Source organism: Lotus japonicus, chromosome 3 (assembly GCF_012489685.1).
Source record: "Lotus japonicus ecotype B-129 chromosome 3, LjGifu_v1.2".
NCBI lineage: Eukaryota > Viridiplantae > Streptophyta > Magnoliopsida > Fabales > Fabaceae > Lotus > Lotus japonicus.
In genome coordinates, this window is record NC_080043.1 from 91,422,050 (window position 1) to 91,440,215 (window position 18,166).

Below are 18,166 nucleotides of genomic sequence, written 5' to 3' on the forward strand. Positions count from 1 at the left end.
TTCATTGCATATAAAAAAAAATCAGAATTTTATATTCCGTTTTGAAAACGGAAATTTAATTCCCGTATTGAATAAAGTGGGGTGTCAAACCCAATAGTTGGGGGTACCAAACCCAAATCCCCTTGATCCCTACTGTGACACTCTGTCCAATCCATTACGTTATGATTTCTGTCCTTTCCTTGAGGTGTCAAGATTTTGGTTGTTATTATTCTTTTTCCTTTTGCCCAAAAAAAGATGTGACTTTCACGCTGTGAATAATATTAATATTTTTGTACAAAAATATTAAATGTAATGTACCAGAAAGATTAAAATTTAGTTAGAAAGAAGCAGCATGATGGGGTCTAAAACAATAATGTTACTTACACACCTCTCATTTGAGGTGGAAGAGGTGGAATGAGGAGAGAGATAAAAAGAAAAGAAAAAGTAAGAGAGAAAAAGTATGAGATTTAATAGATGATAAGAGGAAAGAGAAAGAAATAAAAAAAAGTGGAAATAAAGTGATTAAAAAATAAGGTGTGTACTATATATCATTGTTGGGTCTAAAAATATTAATCTCGCCACTTAACATAAGAATATGTTTTCACTATGAAAAGGAAAAGCCACAATTCACAAGCTTAATTGATGCCTTTATTTATGAACGAAGTTCCAAATGGAAACATACTCGTGTGACAAACTGTGATGATTCATTGAGCACTAAAGCAACTTCTGATTGACAATATTCCCATATAGACAGCTGAATTAGTTGACCACAGGTATGGTGGTGGAAGACAGTGGCATGGAACTTTAGTTCATGTGAAACAGTGGTACCACCACCTAATTCTCAGTTCTGGTAATTTTTTGAATATGTGGGCATATTAGTAAATTGGCTATCCACCGATGATGATCAAGAAAGTGTGGGTTTGATGGTAGGTATACTAGGTAAGTTGGATCCCCATAAGTATAAATAAAAAAGTTCATAATCCAGAAGAAAAAAAAACATTGTTAAATGAGCAGGACTAGTCTTTGTCCTCACACAAAGGGTGGAAACACTGGCTAAAAACCAAAAGTACACTCCTAATGTGGACAGAGGTAAAATGCCCAAATTCCTTCTCTCATCCTACTTTTCTTTTTTATAAGCAAGTGAAATATATTGAAGAGAAGTACAAGGGGTACTTCAACCCAATACAAGAAGAAAGAAGAGAAAGAATAGTACAATGTAGCAAATTACATCAACAAAGTAAAGTAATGATCCCCACTGAGAGATGAACCCACCACCCACCCCCTCCTAGAAGAAAGGTTATAGAGATCAGGCCTCATTAAAACCTTATCAGAAAAAACCCCATTGGGAAAACCTAGTGAAGGAAAAATAGTACTAGAAATCTAAAACCAACTTAATAGATTCTTTCATGAGATTATGATATCAATAATGATTCTTAGACATGTTTGTGTCTATGTCACTAAACACATATATTGATCATTGTTGTGGATTTTGGAGTCCACATATAAGGACTATTGTGATATGAAATATGAAATTTTGTATTAATATCTATTATAATAATTAATTAAAAGATTTCTCTTACTTAATATATATGAGGAAAAAAACACAATGTTTCAACTTAATATTGTCATGTACTAGTATTGATACGTAAATATCTATCGATCACTTTGCAATCACCTCACTTTTGTAGCCGTTTTTAAAACCATTATAAATATAAGTGTCGCAGATAGTTTATACTATAAAACGATTTATCAACCTTTTCGGTCTTGTAAGATTTACGCATACTCACTCTTTTACTTTATTTTCTTTCATCATGGACACTTTACATACATCTCAAATTTATTTCACCATCTTTCTCTTTTTTATCATTTATTTCTCTTTTCATATAAATATCAAATTCGGGTGTCAATACAACATTGGTATGCTTTCTATTCTCTTTAGACTTCACAATCATCACATGCCCTCTTTCCACTAGTTTCTCCTATGAGAATAAAAACAAAAATCGTTGAATTTGGAGTACTTCTCTCTACCTCTAATTCCTTTTTTTCTGGTTCTCCAAGGTTCTGATTTAGATATAGCATTCAATTAGAATCCAATTCCAACCGTTGAATACCACTTGTACCCCTTGCTTTGTTCTTCTCACCCATAGAACAATTGTTACATATTATCTTCTCGAAATTCACATGCTCTGTTCTGTTCTGCTTCATGGCTGCAACTGCTACTCCTTCACAGGTTTTCAAAGACTACAACAATGATGGTTGCAGCACCAACAATGGCAACCCTGAAATTACAAGGAATGAAATTCAAACCGCCATAGCTAAAGCAGTGGAATTAAGAGCTCTTCATGCTGCTTTAATGCGAGGAAATAGCCCAGCCAGTGCTAAATTCCCATCTCCTTCCCCTGCATCTTGCCCTGTTTCTCAGTTCTCTGCCCAAGATTACCCTGTTTTCACACCTGTAAGTGTATAATTCTTTTGAATTTTGGGTTGTAAATTAGTATCAACACAGCTATTTTGTTAAAAGTAACTGAGCACTGTTGCTAAATTGTGCATGAAATGAATTTTTCATGTTCATCAAGATAGGGACCAAATTAAAGATGCTTGAATTGATTGAATATGTAATAATTCATGGCTTTCTTTCAACATTTATATGATGAAACTGCTTTCTCCTTTATAGCTTGGTAGGTAGATGTCATTGTTGTTGAGGTTATATCCTTAAATTTGATGCTTCCCTTTCTTTTTCTTGTCCAACCTCAATGAAACAAACACCAATTGTAAATCGAAGTTTTGACTTTTGAAGTAGTTGGGACTTAGCATTATTGCTTAAATTTCCCTGTCAGAGAAATTTTTAAGCATAAGTAAATCCATTCAACTTAATCCTGAGTCAAATTCCACAACTATAAGCATTTTTGGATCAACTTCTTTGTTATCAGAATCAATTATGTGGACCAGAAGCTACTCGCAAAGTTTCTTTCCAAAATTGATTCTGACATCAGAATCAATTGTAGAAATATTTCCAAATATGTACAGTGATGTTTATTATCTGACTCTTGTCATTGGAAGACTGTTTTCATTTATTTATATTACCCCTACTATGTCATGATTTTCAGATTTCTATCAATATTTTTGGCTTTAAATTTCAAGTTTGTTGGATAATGATATTCTAATTCTGAGAGTTGTTGACAGAGCTATGAAGATGACTCAATTTTGGGGTACAGTCAAAATCTCATGAGCCAAACAATATCAGAAAGCTGGGAAGAGAGTGCGCTAGAAGGAGGAAACAGCATAGAAAGCATAGTGCAAGATTACAAGCAGAAATCAAGTTCAAGAAAGGGACTAACTTCAGCTTTTGCCAACCTAGTATCTCACTCATGTCCAGCTGATGACAGCAAATCAGTAACAGGGTCTTGTGCAAATCACATCACTGTTCTTCAAACATCACCTTGTAATGACTACTACAAATCTAGTAGAAGAAACAGTTTGGAGGATTTCAAGTCCATATCCTCCTGCAATAATTGTAACCCTGCCATAATCACTACCGAATTCGAGAGCGCGAGGAACAGCAAGAGCTCCAACACTGTTGTTCTCCCAGTCACTGATTCTCACTCATCTTCACAATCCCAACAGAAAACCAAAGGGCTGATTTCATGGTTGTTGCCTCGGCTGAAGAAGAAGAAGCAAAAGAATGAGAATTTCCCAAACACAGCAGAATCTGAGGATGTTTCTCAGGCTCTCAAAGACTTTGGAATCATGTCAATTGATACATTGAAGAAAGAGCTCAATGAAGCAAATGAGAATAGAGATTTGGCCTTAATGGAAGTTTCTGAGATGAGATCTTCATTGGGGGAGCTTCAACAGAAGCTGGAGTATTTAGAGAGTTACTGTGAAGATCTGAAGAAAGCTTTGAGGCAAGCCATGGAGCCAAAAGATACTCAACTTTATGAACAACTTAATAACATTCCTAAACCATTTGATGGGAATGGAAAAAATTCAATGCCGGTGAGTGAGGAAGCTATGGTAGAGGGATTCTTACAGATAGTATCAGAGTCAAGATTATCAGTGAAGCAATTCTGCAAGATTCTTATAAACAACATTGAAGAAACTGATCATTCTCTAAACTTGCTTCTCCAACCATATAAGCTCTCTCTAAATTCCAAAAATTCAAAGGCAGTGCTGTACCATTTTGAAGCTTTCATAAACCAGTGTTTCTTCCAAGACTTTGAGAACTGTGTGTTCCAAAAGAATGGTTGTGCAAAACTCCTAGACCCACGTGTTTATCGCGAATCACAGTTCTCTTCATTCGTTGCGCTTCGGAAGTTGAGCTGGAACGAGGTGCTGAGAAAGGGAACAAAGTATTACAGTGAAGGGTTCAGCAAGTTCTGTGACCAGAAAATGAGTTGTGTGAACACTAGTCTGAATTGGACTAGGCCTTGGCCAGAACAGCTTCTTCAAGCTTTCTTTGTGGCGGCGAAATGCATGTGGCTGCTGCATTTGCTTGCATTTTCATTCAACCCTCCATTGGGGGTTTTAAGGGTTGAAGAGAATGCAACCTTTGAGAGTCACTACATGGAAGATATGTGTCCTAGATCACAAGGTCCGAAGAGAGTTAAGATCATGGTGATGCCGGGATTTTATGTTCAGGGTAGGGTGTTGAGGTGTAAAGTTCTTTGCAGGTACAAATTCACCGTAGAAAATCACGGTGAAACCAAAATCCTCAACCACAAGAACTAAGTGAAGTTGTTTCTATGTATAGTTGATTTTGGCTAACTGTAATTTTATATATTGTATCCAAAACTCGTGTCCTAATTGATATTCAAATTGGTTTAAGGAGTTTAATTGATGTGTACTGTCGGTTGATTTTGATTAGCTGTAATTTTATATAGTTTATTTTTTTCTTTCCTATGAGCGGGTTTGCGATACAATGAAGTTTTATCACGAACCATATTCAAATTATTTGATTCTTAATTGATAGATTCTATTCAAATGATTAGGAGTTTCCCACTACCCTCTTTAATCTAAAACATAATATCATTCTTCTTTGTTGCACAAAATATTAATTCTTAAATCAGTTAAATGTTTTCATATGACTTTTGATATCACTCAAAATTCATTCCTCTTTAACATTATTCTTCATATAAAATGAGGTTAAGTAGCTCCAATGACGAAATAAAAAAATTTGGTTAAGGGGTGAAAATAAAATACAAAAAATTAAATCAATTATAATTAATTGAGCTCGCAACACATAATTTTAGGAGGTAAATATAATATCAATCAATATCAATATCAATATCAATATCAATATCAATATCAATATCAATCAATCAATATCAATATCAATATCAATATCAATATCAATATCAATATCAATATCAATATCAATATCAATATCAATATCAATATCAATATATATTAGAAAAGAACAACTTCTAGCATGACGTGTCGCTCTCACAGGTCAAGTTAGTGACGTGTTGTTCTCACGTTAATTCTCATAAATAAAATTCCACGTGTCATTCTCAGGTTAATTCTCATAAAAAAATAAATTTTTAAATTTTAGATTTGATTAGAATTTAGGTTGTTTATTTCTTGATTTTATCTTAATTTAATTTTAGAGTATTAATTAATTTTTATGGTATTTTTATTGAATTTTCGGATTTTTAATTAATTCAGGATTTTATGAACTTTTATTGATATTTGCTAGATTTTGATAGTTTTTATCTATATTTATTTAGTACATTTTTACATTTTAGATTTGATTGGGATTTAGGTTGTTTATTTCATGATTTTATCTTAATTTATCTTATTATTTATTTTTAGAGTATTAATTAATTTTTAAATAAAAAACTAAAAATTCAATAAAAATACTATAAAAAATAATTAATAAAAACTACCAAATCACAATAAAAACTTATAAAATCCTTAATTAAATAAAAATCCGAAAATTCAATAAAAATAACATAAAATTTAATTTAATTAATACTCTAAAAATAAATTTTTTCTACACCTAAAATTTATTTTCATAACACATCTTGAAACCGATTTTTCAAAGGTAATTTTAAATCTGAGAAATGTTTTCATAAAATATTAAAATTTTAAAAGATTTGTCTTAATTATCTAAGATTTACCTAGATTACTCCATACTAATACTGCATCAGTCATCTCCTCCCCTATATGTCTCTACTGTGAACCGGTTGGCATGGAGGAAAAATGAGGAAGATTACTCAAGTATGCAACTTGCTTCATGTGGTGTTTGTAGGATCACGCGCTTACCACTACGCCAAAACCAATTGGTGTTAGTGAGGGCGCAACGTTATTTCTTATAGCGTAGCAGACAGCGCCCCGTTTCGAATGCTACCTGCAGGCAGGATGCTGGCCCACCTGGACCCAACAATCCCCCCCAGCACCTGCCAGCCAAACTAGCTGCACAGCATGCCTTCCGTGGGATTCGAACACGGGACCTGGCTCTGATACCACTTGTAGGATCACGAGCTTACCACTACGCCAAAACCAATTGGTGTTAGTGAGGGCGCAACGTTATTTCTTATAGCGTAGCAGACAGCGCCCCGTTTCGAATGCTACCTGCAGGCAGGATGCTGGCCCACCTGGACCCAACAGTGTTGATAATTGTATAAGTTGATAATTGTGTAAGTGTTTGACATAAATGTTGTTGAGTAATTAGATTATTTTCCTCATCCTCTTTTGATATATTTGTTAGAATGATTTTCATCATCCAAGTCTATTTTATTCTCTAAATCTGTTTCTTATATGCTCTTTTGTTTTCTCTTTTGTAGGTCTCAAGTCGCCCAAGGTTCTCCATGCTTCTATGATGAATTATGGTTATACTATTTGAACGTGATAGCACAAATTATGGTTCCTTTTTTTTTGTTAATTTTATGTTTCTATTAAATGTTGAGTCAATAATTTATGTATTGAAATTTTCATTTGATTAATATTTCAAGCCCTAATAAAGCTTATACTATTTGAATGTCCGATTCAACAACTAAGCTAAATCGTACCCATGATGAGTAGTATTTGATGGATTTTTGAAGAGGGTCGACTTTTGAAGCTGGAGATATTGTTTTAATCATATGAGTCTCTTTTCTGTGAATCTACTTTATTTAATTTTATGTGAAATTTAAATTTTTATTTGATTTATGTACTCTATGTTTCTCACTTGAGTTGCCTGTTATTGAGATTTTTGGATTTGATGAGGGATAAGAAAACTTCCTCATCTATAAGTGATTTTGTAGTTTATTTTCTTATTAGGTTTGAATTACTTCAGTGAATTTTTCATCATGTATTTTTTTTTGAGTTGGACCCCAATTAATTGGATTCATCTTACATCTTGAGATCAGGTATTTTTAGCCATGTCCATGATACTATTGTTGCAACTGCCTTAATCTGTACTTCCCATGAACTATTCTCGCAACAATATTCTATTCTGAGAGCTTCAATTACAGTTTGTGAGTATGCAGGCAAGGTAAGTCTTTATACTTATGAATTAAAGCAAATGTTTTGATTCTTTATTTGTATGTAAAGATACCAATTTTCCATGCCAACCTGGAAATATTTGAGGATGAATTATCATTGTTAGTAATGATGTAATATCAGTTTCAGATTATGCACTACATGTTACCCCGGTTCCCTACAAATGTTACTTGGTGGATCTGTCACAACTTGACTTTCTTCACATTTCTGATTGAATGGTGATTTGTCTCTCTCCTGATTGCAGAGCATTGATTTCTTATCTCTTTTCTACAGGAAAAAAATATGGACATTCTTTGTGACATTGTGTGACAAGTGTTCGTTATGATGGTGTTACATTTGGTCACCCAGTTTTTTTGAATCTGCTAATGAACTTTGCTCATGATGGTGATAGCCACACACTTGAGCCTTGAAGTATCGATTTTTTAGCTGAATGAAGATTTTCATGTGGCTGATGCATCTCCAAACAAAGTAAGTCCCCCTATGCTCTAACTGCTGCTAAGAGAATATTTGAATCTGTCCCAAGAAGCACAGTTGGAAGTTGCAGTCCAAAAGTTTTGAAGTTTGTGAAAATTTTCATTTATATTGTTAGCAATCTATCAAAAAAATTTAACTTCAACTATCATTGATAGTAATCTACCACATTAACTTGGTTGACATAGCTTTAATCGATCTAAAAACCAACTAACCACAAGTAGGATCTCATTATGATAGGTACCTTTAAATTTTCATGGCAATTATGATGTTAAGTTCAAACGTGTTACAACGTGTTTCAATCTTATTTTGATCCTAACAATTTTTATAAATACTTTTCTCTACTAAAATCTAATTCCAAATGTTAATGACATTTTTCAGGAAATATATATTATAAGGTCGCATGCTTCAACAAATATGTCTAAGCCTTATAAGGAAAAAGAAGTCTACGCAAGATATGACCGCATCGTCCAGTAAACAAGGAAGACACTTATTCTGTATCGTTTCATGCCACGTCATACCTCAGAATTTCAGAAGATGCCTTTGAGCGGGAAAGTCAAAATTGTATCTCAACTATTTGCCCCATGCTTTAGTCAGAAGGAAACTAATCTGGTCACGTGCAAACTGATTTACTTTTGAAGAGAGAAGTCTCGATGACCAATGAAGAGGAAAAAGGACAACACGTCAACATCACTTTTCCAAAATGTCTCTCTTCTGCAAAGTAGCCCAAAGCTATCGCCACCTACTAGCTGACAAAGTACACCTTTTTGGCTAAAGGATAGCTTTGAACAGCAGCATGCATTTAATGAAGCTACCAACCGGAGATTTGAATCAATGGTTAGATGACACTCACAACGGCTACAAACAACGGCCAGATTTTGTGTCTCAACGGCTACACAACTAGCAAGATCATATATAAAGGACATATCTGAAGATTGAAGAAGAAAAGAAAAATTTATTGCAAGAAAAGAAAGAACTCAGAGCAATTAATCAAAACATTCTTCAAAGCATTAAAAGCTCACAGCAGATTTCCTAAGAGTCAAATCCGATCTCATACCTCTGCTAAATCAAGAGAGAATACCAAACCTTAAAAGAGTCAAACCTCTTCTCTTACTTCTCTCTTAGATTCTGAACTCCTGTGTGTTCCAACGTCCTTTCAGAACCCAAAACACCTGAGAGTTCCAGTGCCATAAATTGTCTACACCAACTCTTTTGAGAAGAGATTTCTTGTAGAGCCAAACAATCTTGTTGATTGTGGGAGGAGTCCTGTACAATACTTGGAGAAGTCCGTGATAATACTAGGAGGAGTCCTGTACAATACTTGGAGAAGTCCGTGATAATACTTGGAGAAGTCCTGTCTAATACTTGTATTGGAGAAGTCCTTGATACTTGCTAGTGAAAATCTTGGTGGTGGCCAAGTACTGGACGTAGCCCAATCGTTTAGGGTGAACCAGTATAAATTCCTGTGTGCTGATCGTTCTGCTTCATTTACTTACTTCCGCTGCACTAAACAGTTTTTGAAAAGTCACCAGAACAATTTTCTTAAGAACTTATCTTCTTTTCATGAACTAAAGTTTTAACAAGTAATTTTTAAGAACACAATTCAAACCCCCCCTTTCTTGTGTTACTTATTTACATATCAATTGGCATCAGAGCTTAGGCTCTAGAACTAACATCTTAACAGGTGTAGAGTAAAGATCCATGGCAGAAGATCAAGCTATCGCTACGGGCTCATCCACCAACAAGCCTCCTTTCTTTGATGGAACCGAATATCCCTACTGGAAGACGCACATGCAACTTTTCATAGAATCCTCAAGCTACAAGTTGTGGGATATCATTGAAAATGGCAACATCGTCTATAAAGATGACGCTGGTGAACCCATCAAGAAAGATCAGCTGACAGAAGCTCAACGCAAAGACTATCAACTCAATTCAAAGGCAAAACTATTTCTCTTATGTGCCTTAAGCAAAGCTCAGTTGGACAAAGTTGATGGACTCGCAACTGCCAAAGAAGTATGGGAAGCTCTAGGGCTTGCCTATGAAGGTACAGCAAATGTACGTCAAGCCAAAGTAAGTTTACTAGTGGCTGAATATGAAACCTTCAAAATGAAGGAAAATGAAACCATTGATGAAATGTTCGCAAGATTTCAAACCATTATCAATGGTCTTCGAAATCTCGATCGCACATACGCACACATTGATCAAATCACAAAAATACTGAGGTGCCTTCCTAAAAGATGGAGACCCAAAGTTACTGCTATCCAAGAAGCAAGAGATCTTAGCACACTAAAACTTGAAGATCTCCTGGGATCTCTGAAGGTTCATGAGATTGAACTTTCTCAAGATGAAAGCCTAAAGAAGCAGAAAAGCATCGCCTTCAAAGCTAACATCTCCAAAAACAGTCAGACGAAAGAAATGTCTGATGAAGAAGATTCCTCAGAAGAACTGTCCGATGATGAGCAAGCACGGTTCAACAGAAAGTTCAAAAAGATGTGGATCAAACAACAAAGAGGAAAAGGCCTGAAGAAGGACAACAAAAGAGAATCAAGTCAGAAAAAGAAATCCTTTCCACACAAAGGTGAAAGCACCTCAACTGCAGACAAAAGCAACATTACATGTTTCGAATGCAAAAAGCCAGGTCACATCAAACCAGACTGTCCTAGACTAGCTAAAAAGCCTGTCAGGAAACCATTCTACAAGAAGAAGAAAGCTCTAGTAACTGGCTGGGATGATTCTGAGAACAACTCTGAAGATGACGAGGAAGAAGAAGATGAAGAATCTCTATTCGCTCTCATGGCTTCAGTAGATGGATCAGATGATGATGAAGATGATGAGGTAAGATCTGAAAACCTTGAAGAAGAGTTTAATGAACTGCTTGAACATTCTTACACTTTATCTGAAAAATACAAGAACCTGAAGAAACAGTTTTCCAAGTTGCAAAAAGAACATGAGAAAGTTTTAAAAGAAAAATATTCCATTATTCTTGAAAATGAGTTTTTAAAGAAACAAGACTCCACAATGGAAGTATCTGCTTTAAAGAAAAGAATCAAAGTTTTGATTGATGATTTATCTACCTTCACAATAGGGCATGACAACTTAGTTAAACTATGTGGAAACAGTAGAGACTTATATGATAAAAGTGGTCTGGGTTTTGACAGCAGTGAACCGTCTAATGAAACCATGTCTGATATATCGTTTACTTCTTCTATTGATAGTGAATCTAAATTTGTTGTGAACTGTTCAATAGAAAGGGAAGGAAAGAAAATCTTCTATGAGAAGAAGATTCCTCCCAAGCGTGCAACTAACCCTATAGGACCCAAGAAAATCTGGGTACCTAAGAAATCAATAATTCCTGTTGCAGATTTACTTAACAGAACGAAGGAAACGCCAACAATGGTACCTGGACAGTGGATGCTCGCGTCATATGACGGGAGAAAAGTCTATGTTCCCCAAGATTCGAGTTAGATCTGATGGTGGATGTGTAACCTTTGGTGGAAATCAAAAAGGATTCATTGTTGGAGAAGGTACTGTTGGTAAGGAACCTCTTCCAGTAATTAATAATGTCTTATTAGTTGAAGGGTTAAAACATAATCTACTTAGCATAAGTCAATTATGTGATAGTGGATTCACTGTTTCCTTTAATAAAGTGAAGTGTAGTGTTACTGATTCCGATGACAAAATCATCTTTGAAGCTCAGAGACAAGGGAATCTATATAAGACGAACTTGGAAAACCTAGCAAATCAAAATGTAACTTGTCTAGTATCATCAGAGGATAATACATGGCTTTGGCATAGGAAGCTAGGGCATGCATCCTTAAGGACCATTACTAAAATCATAAGTAATGACTTAGTACGTGGTTTGCCAAAACTATCTATTAAATCTGATGCTACATGTTCTGCATGTACTCAAAGCAAACAGCATCGTACCTCCTGTCGTGCTAAAAACTTTGTCAGTACTAGCAAACCTCTGGACCTCTTACATATGGATTTGTTTGGTCCCACTAGGGTAGCTAGTGTTTCTGGAAAAAGATTTTGTTTTGTCATTATCGATGACTACACAAGATTCTGTTGGGTCTACTTCCTAAGAAGCAAGGATGAAACATTCCAAGCATTCAAGATCTTCAGTAAAAGAGTTCAAAATGAAAAGGGCTACTGCATCACAGCCATTCGCAGTGACAGAGGAGGAGAGTTTGTGAATGAAGATTTTGAAAAATTCTGTGCACAAGAAGGTATCAGCCATCAGTTCTCAGCTCCAAGGACACCACAGCAAAACGGTGTAGCTGAACGGAAGAACAGATCACTTCAAGAAATGGCAAGGACAATGCTCAGTGAAACTTCCCTACCAAAGTATTTCTGGGCTGAAGCTATTGAAACTGCATGCTACATTCAGAATAGAATATCTATGCGACCCATGTTGAAAAAGACTCCATATGAACTATGGAAAGATAGAAAGCCAACTGTATCGTACTTTCATCCATTTGGATGCAAGTGTTACATTCTCAACACCAAGGACAACATCGGAAAATTTGACAATAAGTCTGATCAAGGAATTCTCCTTGGATATTCTTCTCACTCCAAAGCCTATAGAGTTTACAACTCAAGAACAAAAGTTGTTGAAGAATCTATCAATGTCAAGTTCGATGATAGTTCAATCAAGGCCGTTGACCGTTTAGAAAGAGATTTTCTCAATCTAGACCTATCAGATCATGATGAAGCAGATGACGACACAACAAGAGCTCAACCATCAGAATCAGTTCATGAAGATCAATCTCCGTCACCTCTTGGTACTATTCCTGAACAGTCTGACCAAGTCATGACTTCAAGCGGAATCTCACTTCCAAAGGAGTGGAAGTACAGAAGTGATCATCCACCAGAGCAAATCATTGGAAGTGTATCAGAAAGAGTAAAGACAAGATCAGCATTCAGAGAAGAATCAAACAGCGCATTCATCTCAGAGATTGAACCAAAGAACGTTGAAGAGGCTCTACAAGATGAAGGATGGATTCTGGCTATGCAAGAAGAACTAAATCAATTTGAAAGAAGTCAAGTATGGACCCTAGTTCCAAGACCAACTGGAAAATCTATCATTGGTACTAAATGGGTCTTCAGAAACAAGATGGATGAAAACGGGAAAGTCACTAGAAACAAAGCGAGACTAGTAGCACAAGGTTACAACCAACAAGAAGGAATTGACTACACTGAAACGTTCGCACCAGTTGCAAGAATTGAAGCAATAAGGATACTCCTAGCTTTTGCATGTCAACATTCCATCAAGCTATATCAAATGGATGTCAAAAGCGCCTTTCTGAACGGAGTAATTGAAGAGGAAGTCTATGTGAAGCAACCTCCAGGCTTTGAAGAACCATCCACTCCAGACTACGTGTACAGGTTGAAGAAAGCTCTGTACGGTTTAAAACAAGCCCCAAGGGCTTGGTATGATCGTCTAAGCAACTTTCTCATGATGAATGGTTTTTCAAGAGGAAAGATTGACAACACCCTCTTCAGGAAGCAATTGAAGGACGACTACATCCTTGTACAATTGTATGTTGATGATATCATCTTCGGTGCAACTAGCGATAAACTGTGTAAAGAATTTTCTACTCTCATGCAAAGTGAATTTGAAATGAGTATGATGGGAGAACTGAAATTCTTTCTGGGACTTCAAATCAAGACAGAGAAAGACAAGATCTTCATACATCAGTCCAAGTACATAAAGGATATGCTCAAGAAATACAACATGCACAAGTCAAATGAGATGAGTACTCCTATGTATCCCAACACTGTTCTGGACAAAAGTGATGAAAGCTCACCAGTTGACCCAACATCGTACAGAGGGATGATTGGTTCACTTCTTTATTTAACGTCCAGCAGACCAGACATAATGTTTAGTGTTTGTCTATGTGCAAGGTTTCAGGTAAACCCACAGCAATCTCATCTTAGTGCTGTTAAGCGAATCTTTAGATATTTAATTGGTACTGCTAATCTTGGTCTATTATATGAGAAAGGTGAAGATTTCAGGTTGAAAGGATTTTGTGATGCGGATTATGCTGGTGATCGAGTTGAACGGAAAAGCACTAGTGGAGGATGTCACTTTCTGGGAAACTGCTTAGTATCCTGGACAAGTAAACGTCAAAGCACTATTTCCTTATCCACTGCTGAAGCTGAATATGTGGCAGCAAGCTCTTGTTGTACACAACTCCTATGGATAAAGCATCAACTTGAGGATTACAACATTCATGAAAACAAGATACCTCTTTTATGTGATAACACAAGTGCTATCAATATTGCCAAGAACCCAGTTCAGCATTCAAGAACAAAGCACATTGAGATCAAACATCATTTCATTAGAGACCTTGTGGCAAAGGGAAACATTGATATATCTCATATACACACAGAAGATCAACTTGCTGACATACTCACGAAACCTCTTTTAGAAGGCAGATTCTCAGATCTAAGAACAAGGATAAATATGCACTCTGCTCAATAAAAGGTATGGAAACAAAGGCTTCTATCTTGCAGGTTTCGTTCTTCGAAGAACATCCGCACTGTTCTGTCTCCTCACTGTTCAACCAGTAGATCAAATCGTTCAACAACTCTCTGTTCAATAAAGTTGCTCTCAGGAAATCTATATCGTTTGGTTAACAGCTGGCAAAGACATTGTTTAGTTCAAGCATCATTACTCCTGCACGTGCTACAACAGTGAACTTTGAAAGGTCTCATCACATTAAATGCGAAGCAGTTATCTCTCTTACTTTTAACGCGCGTGGTCTCAACTGCTCAATTGTTTAATAGTTTCTCTCTCATGAAAAGAAAACCGCCATCTGCACACCACCCAAAACTGCCATTCCTTATTCCAAATCAAATATATCCAAAAGATTTCCTTCTCTCTCTTTCACCTCACTTCATTTGACACTTACTCTCTCTCTCTTCCAAGTAAAGAAACCCTAAGCCTCCTCTGAAACTTCCTCTCATTCCCAAATGGCCGGAGTTCTTGCTACCTCTTCCAAAGCCCCTTCCAAATCTAAGGCCCCATCCAAGAAAGGTGGTAAAACACCTTACTCTGCTGAAGAAATGGAGATCATCCAGAGGAGATCAGAGAGGATCAACCGCCAACGCTCTGTTCAACTCAAGGAGGTTGGAGCCGTGAAAACTGAGAAACTGGGTGACAACTCTCTTGTGTCCCCAAGGTACTTTGATCTGAAGGTGTTTGCCTTCGTGAAGATGGCTGGGCTTGCAGACTTACTTCATCAGGACTGGGAGACGGTGTACACCATGGCTCAGCGCGAAGTGTATGTGCCTTTGGTAAAGGAATTTTATGACTGTGCCGTTGTGATAAATCACAGACAAGTCATTAAGTCCAAAGTAAATGACAAGATCATCTCAGTGACTCTCAACGACATGGCTGAAGCACTGAATGTGAAGTTGGAAGTTGGTGAAAAATATTCCCCAAATTGGTTTGCAAAAGTTGATGACTGGAAGTGCATTTGGAAGAACCAAGAGGAACCACTGACTGTGGAAGTGGGCAATCTCATTGATGATGTAAAGTTCAACAATGCTGTGATTAGCAAGGTTATCTTACCAAAGGATGGTGCAAGAAATTATGTAAATGCGCATGCAAGGTACGCATTGTACAAGATCTTGAAAATAGTGAAAATTAACCCTGCACACTTGATGTGGAACTACTTGATCAACTATCTGGAGAAAAGCCAAGGATACCTTCCTTTTGGCTCGCTGCTGACCGTCATTTTCGAAAAGAAAGGTATTATCAAAGAGTTTCTGGAATCAGAGGATCGCTTGAATGAAGATGTGATCTTTCCTTCACCGATCAGGTTGGGAGATGTGAGCAAAATGAACATTCCCTTTGATGCCTCTGAAGTTCCTGAAGAATTCTTGCCCAGAACAAGGAAAACCACCAAAGGAAAAGAAAAGGTATCTGCTGAACAGACTGTCCAGACAAGGAAGAAAAATCTGACAGAACTGTCCGATGTGTCAAAGAAGGAACCGTCCAAGAGAACTGTTCCTGCATCTCTCCTCATCGCACCGTTCCCTGAGGACGAGGAAGAACAGTCTGTTTGAATCAAGATTGTGAAGAGTGGTGAACCATTGCAGTCTCAATCCAACCCCATCGCTTCAAGAACCAGATCAGGAAAAGGTTCTTCGCCTGTCAAGAAGGCTGAACCCAAAAAGCTAAAGAGATTGAGGAAGCAATTTGAAGAACCTCAAGTTACTGTTGAACCACAACCTGCATATCAGAAAAGAAAGATTCTCTCTGCTGAACCTGAGGAGCCCTTCTTTGATGAGGACATTGTCCTTCACACAAGGTTAGCAAACTCTGTCTTACCTTATCAAGAAATTCCTTCTGAAATGTCCAACAAAGAATTTCTGGATTCACTGTTTGTTGACAATACTCAAACACCACACTCCTCTCCAACACATTCACAACACCACATTGAACCATTGCCAAAACTCCCACCAAACACAAACCTCAATGAACCCTTGACTGAAACAACAAATGAACCACTCACATCTCAACCAAACTCTACCATGAACACTGCTTTCATCACTGACCAAACTGTCGTTGCACAAGAGAATGCCTCTGCATTCCAACTTGCTCAATCTTTGCCTAAGTCATTGATTGCTGATGAGCATATGACTTCTACTCTCAAACCGTTCACGGAAGCAAGCACTAAGAAGGCAAGCAGATCCGGTACTGTTCTCTATTTTTCTCAAGCAAGAAAGAGGCGCCTTCAGACGCAAGTGTCCTCTGCTATCCAACGCAGACGCACCTTGAGGACTACCAAGAGATCGTTCAAAAGCCACCTGAACCTTCTGGCAAGAAAGATTGACAAGTCTTCAAGCAATCAGCTCACCGCCACATGGAAACGACAAGAGGGTGACAACTACTTGTTCCAACTTCACGCTTGCAAAGTTCCTGATCCAGAGTTCTGGAAATTGAGTGTCTCTGAGGGATATGTTGGTACTCTGCCATATTCTCTCATGAATCGGACCTCCGCGCTCTCACTGAAATTTGGAACTTGGGTGTTTGTACTCCTACCCACTCACATTCCTGAAGTTGTTTCTCATTCTAAGAAAGCCAACGCTGACAAAGGAAAGGAGAAGATGCTTGAAGAAGCAGAAGATACAGAGTCACAACTGAACAGTTCTGCTGATGGAAAAGAAGAAGATGAATTTGAGGGACTTCAAGCTGATTTCAAGACTGAAGGTGGAAGCTCAAGTGCTCAAGTCTTGGCGACTCAATTTGTCACCAGAGAAGACTTTGAAGACCACCGTGACCACATCAACCAGCAGTTCATGACTCTTGCCCAGAAAATCGATCAGTTGCTGACACGCTTTGGCTAATGGCCAACTCTCTATCCTGAACAATTCGCATTTACTTTTATGTTTTCAGACAATTGTTCACTGATTATGCATATATTATCGTTCCATCATGCTTATCGTTTTATAACTAACGTTTGCCATGTTTACTATGCATATTATACCTCTCTACTACATTCTTTTCTCTTTCTTTTTAATAATGCCAAAGGGGGAGAAAATAGGAATTAGGAATTATAGAAAAGTTAAGATCAAGTTCAAGGTTGTTTCCTTAACCTAGCACCAAAGTTTTATACAACTCAGGGGGAGTAATATGTTTTGAATAAGTTGTTTTTAACATTTATCTTACCCAATTTAGGGGGAGCATAAATTCTTTTTACTCTTGATCATTATCCTTTTCAATAAAAATTGTCATTATCAAAAAGGGGGAGATTGTTAAGTTCAAACGTGTTACAACGTGTTTCAATCTTATTTTGATCCTAACAATTTTTATAAATACTTTTCTCTACTAAAATCTAATTCCAGATGTTAATGACATTTTTCAGGAAATATATATTATAAGGTCGCATGCTTCAACAAATATGTCTAAGCCTTATAAGGAAAAAGAAGTCTACGCAAGATATGACCGCATCGTCCAGTAAACAAGGAAGACACTTATTCTGTATCGTTTCATGCCACGTCATACCTCAGAATTTCAGAAGATGCCTTTGAGCGGGAAAGTCAAAATTGTATCTCAACTATTTGCCCCATGCTTTAGTCAGAAGGAAACTAATCTGGTCACGTGCAAACTGATTTACTTTTGAAGAGAGAAGTCTCGATGACCAATGAAGAGGAAAAATGACAACACGTCAACATCACTTTTCCAAAATGTCTCTCTTCTGCAAAGTAGCCCAAAGCTATC

General features: G+C 36.9%; 1 protein-coding gene across 1 annotated transcript; it reads left to right on the forward strand.

Annotated features, from left to right (window-relative positions):
- Window positions 1-1,895: 1,895 nt before the first annotated feature.
- Window positions 1,896-4,822, forward strand: LOC130747341 (IRK-interacting protein-like). Its single transcript, XM_057600244.1, has 2 exons — window positions 1,896-2,434; window positions 3,163-4,822. The coding sequence occupies exons 1-2, from the start codon at window positions 2,183-2,185 to the stop codon at window positions 4,705-4,707; spliced, it is 1,797 nt and encodes a 598-aa protein (XP_057456227.1). The 5' UTR covers window positions 1,896-2,182; the 3' UTR covers window positions 4,708-4,822.
- The last annotated feature ends 13,344 nt before the right edge of the window (window positions 4,823-18,166 follow it).

Bases quoted from the DNA above. Each gene is read 5' to 3' on its own strand.
- LOC130747341 (XM_057600244.1), top strand. From the start codon at position 2,183: ATGGCTGCAACTGCTACTCCTTCACAGGTTTTCAAAGACTACAACAAT. The intron at 2,435-3,162 runs GTAAGTGTATAA...AGTTGTTGACAG, and splicing joins ATTACCCTGTTTTCACACCT to AGCTATGAAGATGACTCAAT.